Source organism: Nanorana parkeri, unplaced genomic scaffold (assembly GCF_000935625.1).
Source record: "Nanorana parkeri isolate BGI_ZX_2015 unplaced genomic scaffold, ASM93562v1 scaffold1853, whole genome shotgun sequence".
In the NCBI taxonomy this organism is placed as follows: Eukaryota; Metazoa; Chordata; class Amphibia; order Anura; family Dicroglossidae; genus Nanorana; species Nanorana parkeri.
The window spans coordinates 214277-219123 of NW_017308121.1; the positions used below are offsets into that span (position 1 = coordinate 214277).

General features: G+C 40.6%; 1 protein-coding gene across 1 annotated transcript in view; it reads right to left on the reverse strand.

Annotated features, from left to right (window-relative positions):
• Nucleotides 1-4847, reverse strand: part of LOC108799904 (protein diaphanous homolog 3-like) — a 177135-nt gene that overhangs the window by 123524 nt on the left and 48764 nt on the right. The window contains exons 5-6 of the mRNA XM_018571841.1: nt 4651-4761; nt 1449-1567 (exon numbers count right to left, since the gene is read on the reverse strand). Coding sequence (XP_018427343.1) covers nt 1449-1567; nt 4651-4761 — 230 coding nt within the window. The remainder of the gene's footprint in view (nt 1-1448; nt 1568-4650; nt 4762-4847) is intronic.

Genomic DNA, 4847 nt, shown 5'->3' on the forward strand with positions numbered 1-4847 from the left:
TACTTGTCCTTCCTCTCCCACTTTGAGTGTCAATGTACAGCGAGTTATAGGAGGCTTATATCAGGAATTTCAGGAATTACATTTGCTAAACATATTTTCTTAATGAACGCACAAATCCATTAATTGGTTGGCAGGCTCCAAACCAGTCCGCATTAGAATAGGAGAACATTAACAGGATGGCTCAAACTCAAAGACCTTGTTCACAAAGGCATGACCATCTGTACAACACGCATGCCCATGTAGAGACCTGCTCTCAGGTGGAACGGGTGCAGCCTGTAATTGCGTGCAGCTGGACACAACTGTGAGTGGCTACACGTCAAGCCAAACCAATACATCTACTCAGGTCCGGCCGTGTGCACTTGGGCACAGACTGCCTATATCCAAGCGCATGCACCTAGACCTATAGTCTGTAAATGTTTTAACATTATAAAAAAAAAAAAAATGATTTGCTTCCTGTGAGAATGGTCAGTATTCAAGGGGTTTAAAATAATATGAATTATATATGACTAAGGCTTGTATAGCCAAAACACGATAGCGTCTTGTTTCTGTGCTGTATTGGACTATGGATTTTAATCAATAAAGAGGAGTTAAAGATCATTTTTGGACTCTAGCACTTTCACTTATAATAGCTGTGTTTTAACTCTATTTTCATTTTTATTTTGGCCGGACACTTTCAGGAAATGCTGCAGATGCACTATCTGTGAAATAAGTCAAAGCAACTGGACTTGCTATATTTCTTAAAGAACTTTTGCTGGTTATCCGACTAGATTTCTCAGCTCAGAAATTGAGAAAGCTAGTCGGACAATCAGCAAAATGCCTGCAAGAAAGATATAGCAAGTCCAATTATTTTGAGTTCTTTTTTTACTGATATACCATTACCTGCATGAGTGGGAACCTTCACAGACATATTGCAGGTGTACAAATGTATATATTCCTCAACATCGCAAACGTCATAACAGTAATATTACCAATTATTCACATTAAAAAAACTGATCATGTTTTAGCAACATTAGTTAGCAGACACACAAGCCAATAGACAGGCTAATCCCTTTCCTAACCAAACATACCTCTAGCTCAAAAAAAAAAGAACATGGTGTCATTGACATTAATGGGAAAAGGTGTATGCTGAATATTTTTGACGTTCTCGGTAAAAAAGTTAGCTATAGCTGTCATTTTTTATCTCCCCCTTGCCATGCACACACAAAAACAAAATTGGAAACTGCAAGAGTGAAGGATGTGCATGTCACTACACAGAGTGCTGAACAAATAGATTTCCAACTTCCCTACACATTTCCTTGTACCAGTGCAGAGAAATTCACGAACAATACAGTAAATAAGGACCAGATTATACTTTACAATGCAATGGGGGGGAAAAAGAGAACCCTTGTTGCATTTGGTATATGCATGGGGCACAAAAAACAAAATAGATATAACATAGGAAAGGATATTCCATTTCAGAGCGGACATCATCAAGGCGATGGGAGAACTCTATCATATCTTCCTCTTTGTGTTCATCAAACACCCTCAGCTGGATATCCAGGGCATCATTACGGATGTGCTTTAATTGCTGTACATAAAAAAAATATTTATAAAGACAATGGGCATAACTCAACTATCACTAGCAAACAAGTGTTTGTCCTGCCCTCTTGTTTCTCTGCAAAAAAAGAGCCCTCCTGAGATGCAGCTGGTACTATTTATGGCCCCTCTGCGTCCAAGTTGACTGACAAAATCTGAAGGTGCTATCTGCAAACATAAGGCACATGCTCTTCCAAGATGGTGCCAGAACCCATGGCATAGGACACATTGGTTTTATGCAGGTCTTCTACTAGAGCGATTAGTAAGCAGTAGTCATGTAAACTCTTTGTTTACTACTAGGAGTCAAAAAAGGAAGTTATTTAGCAATCACTGGACTGTGGCATCATTCCTCCAAACACAAATCCACCTGCATACATTTACCCCCGAGCTTAACCCCTTCATGACTGAGGCCCTTTTTTCATTTTTTGCACCCATGTTATATTCCACATTTTAGGCCTGAAAATGACTTAAAACCCCCCAACATTATATATTTTCTGATGCCAAGACCCTATAGAATAAAATGGTGGTAGTTGCAAATTTTTATGTTGCGCAATATTAGCGCAACTCCTTATTAAACCCCATACGGGCTATGGACCAGCTGATCGCCTATATGTGAAACACCCGGTACCGGGTGTTCGCATTGGACGGGTCTTTTCTGCCCGTGCGTGCCCGCTAGGGGGCGCGCGCGAGCAGAAAAAAATTGCCGTCTGGAGACAGCAACCCGCAGATGCTGCAGTGCCGTCCGTCCGTTTTTTTACTACGGGCGGACGGCAAGAGGTTAAAGGAGAATTATGAGGCGAGTGATCTTCACTCAGCTTCATAATCTGAGCCGACCTGTGACCATGAAACTGTCACAGGTCGGCTCAGTACATCGGGGAGTGAACACATACCGTCGCTTGCTCACTTCTCGATCATGTCCCTGCAGAGAGCCGTGACTGTCACTCACAGCTCCCTGCAGGGATTCCCCCCACTCCCCTGACTGGCAAAACAGATGAGGGAGGGGGCTCTGGAAAGGCAGAGCCAGCTGTCAATCCCGCAGCTGGGTGGATCCAGACAGTATTGTCGGGATCTGTCCCAGGTGCGGCATCTCAGTATACCGCGATACTCAGTATGCATGGCTTGGGTAGCTTGCTTTGGGAAGAGATCAACATTGTGCATTTGATGACTGTGCATGGTGGGAGAAAGTGGATTATCCAAAGTTCTCTTCTGGTTGTATTAGTAAACCCACATAGTAGGTGGGTGCTTGCAGTGCACACACACACACACACACACTCCAGAGTTTCTGTTTCAAAGAATGAAGCATGTTCAACAGAGTTTGGTTAAAATGTTTTCATACTCCACTAACCTATGGAAAGCATATGGTAGTATGTGATTTCCATTAATCAGAGAATACTTAAGATTGAAAATCCTTGATCTGGGCCCTGATCTGACAAAATCCATTTTTAGAACCTGTATGGACAAACTACATGTGTCTAGAAAGCTTGCCTGTAAAACAGCTATCATATCTCAAGTGGATACAACAATAGTAATTTTGAAAAAGGATAACCAAAAATTAGGGTATATCGTTGACCATGGTTTGCTAATGAAACAGCTCTCCAGTATTAATGAGGGGAGTGGTGTGTTCCTCATTTCCTTTATGGATGGCACAGTGTCAGCATTTCGGGCAGACCTTGTGCCTCAAGGTGGATAGTCCAGGAGAATAAAAGTATTTCCAGATGAATGCTTTTGTGCATTTAGCAGTGAAAAGTTCACCTGTGTGCTGCATTATTAAACAGAATCCTGCAGCTATTGATTGGGGAATCATAATTTGACAAATGTCTTTCAGCTCATTAGGGAGTCTTATCTGTCAATATACAGTAGAAGACCATTGTGAGTCTCCAATTTGTTCCACTATCTAAGTAGAATACATACTGACAATGAAGGAAGAAGCGACTCTCAGAAACTAGCTTTTAATTTTCTAGAAAATAACCACTTGTGTTGGGAAATATCAGGATTGTGCCTGCACAACTCAGTCCATTCTTTGGGGAAATTTATTTCAGGGATGACTTGTTAGAACTGGCTATTTTGGACTGCCAAAGTGAAGCTTGTATCCTGAGTGACAATTTTGGATGGGACAGTTTCAGTTTCTTCCAAGCGCTGGACAACATGCCAATGGGGTTGCTCCTGTGGACACCGCAAGAGGGCATCAGCATTGCTGTGGTCAATCTAGGCTTATACTGAATGGTATGGTTGAAATCAGGCAACCCAATACTGTTAAATGGCCCCTGACGTAGTAGTCCCTAATCAAGAAAGGGGGGCTGTGTACATGTCTACTTGTCCACAAAGAAAATACTCAGCAAATTATTCAGATATAGCCCACACAGGCAATAATTCAAGCCCGAAACAGCTTTAATTTACTGAATTATTGTTATATCGGTCACAAACGTCTGCTAGCATAGGCAATAACGCTTATAGTTCCATCTTGCTCTTAAGCAAACACAGCACCTAAACCTTGTATACTTGAAAAGGCTTTGGATAGCATCTGCTAGGATTAGAGCAGTTGTTAATTTTCCTTAAAAGTCCTAAAAGCTTGATCTTGGCCAGGTTGTCAGATAGAAGCAATGGAAAGCAAGGCTTTTCCCTTTATCAGAGACCGGTAAGTGAGCACCATACCTTTTGTTTTGCGCTTCTTTCAGGTTAAACATTCTATTCAGAGATTACTAGCAGAGATTAGGGCATTATTTTCTAAATTGTCCTAATCAGAGCAAACATATTCAGTTTTGATACACTGATTTTTATGTATGTAAGTCCATAGTGTCCTAATGGAAGTCTTGCAACATGCCAACCATTTGACAGTATAGTTCATTACAAACAGTATGCACAGTAGGAATACATACATGCATACATACAATTGGAAGAAATTATAGATTGGTTAACACATTATATATTGACTAATAACACAGAGCTCATTTGAAAAATATCTAATTTGTTCAAACAAGATTAAACAAAAAAGAAAAGCTTATGAAACAGGCTCCTCCACTCAGAAAGCTGCAAATTTAAATGTTAATGCAAAAACAGTGACTACAGGGCACTTACTGGCAATATCTCTCTCAATCCACAGCGCATAAATTCATTTCTGATGTGAAGCCTCAAGTCCAGATCATCAGGTGATGTTACAAGTGCATTGATAAGCTGCATACAAGCCACCTACAACAGATGACATAAAGATTAAAATCTCTTATTTCATTTTTTAATAGGTTTCAACAATATTTAATTGAACCATTACTGGGGGG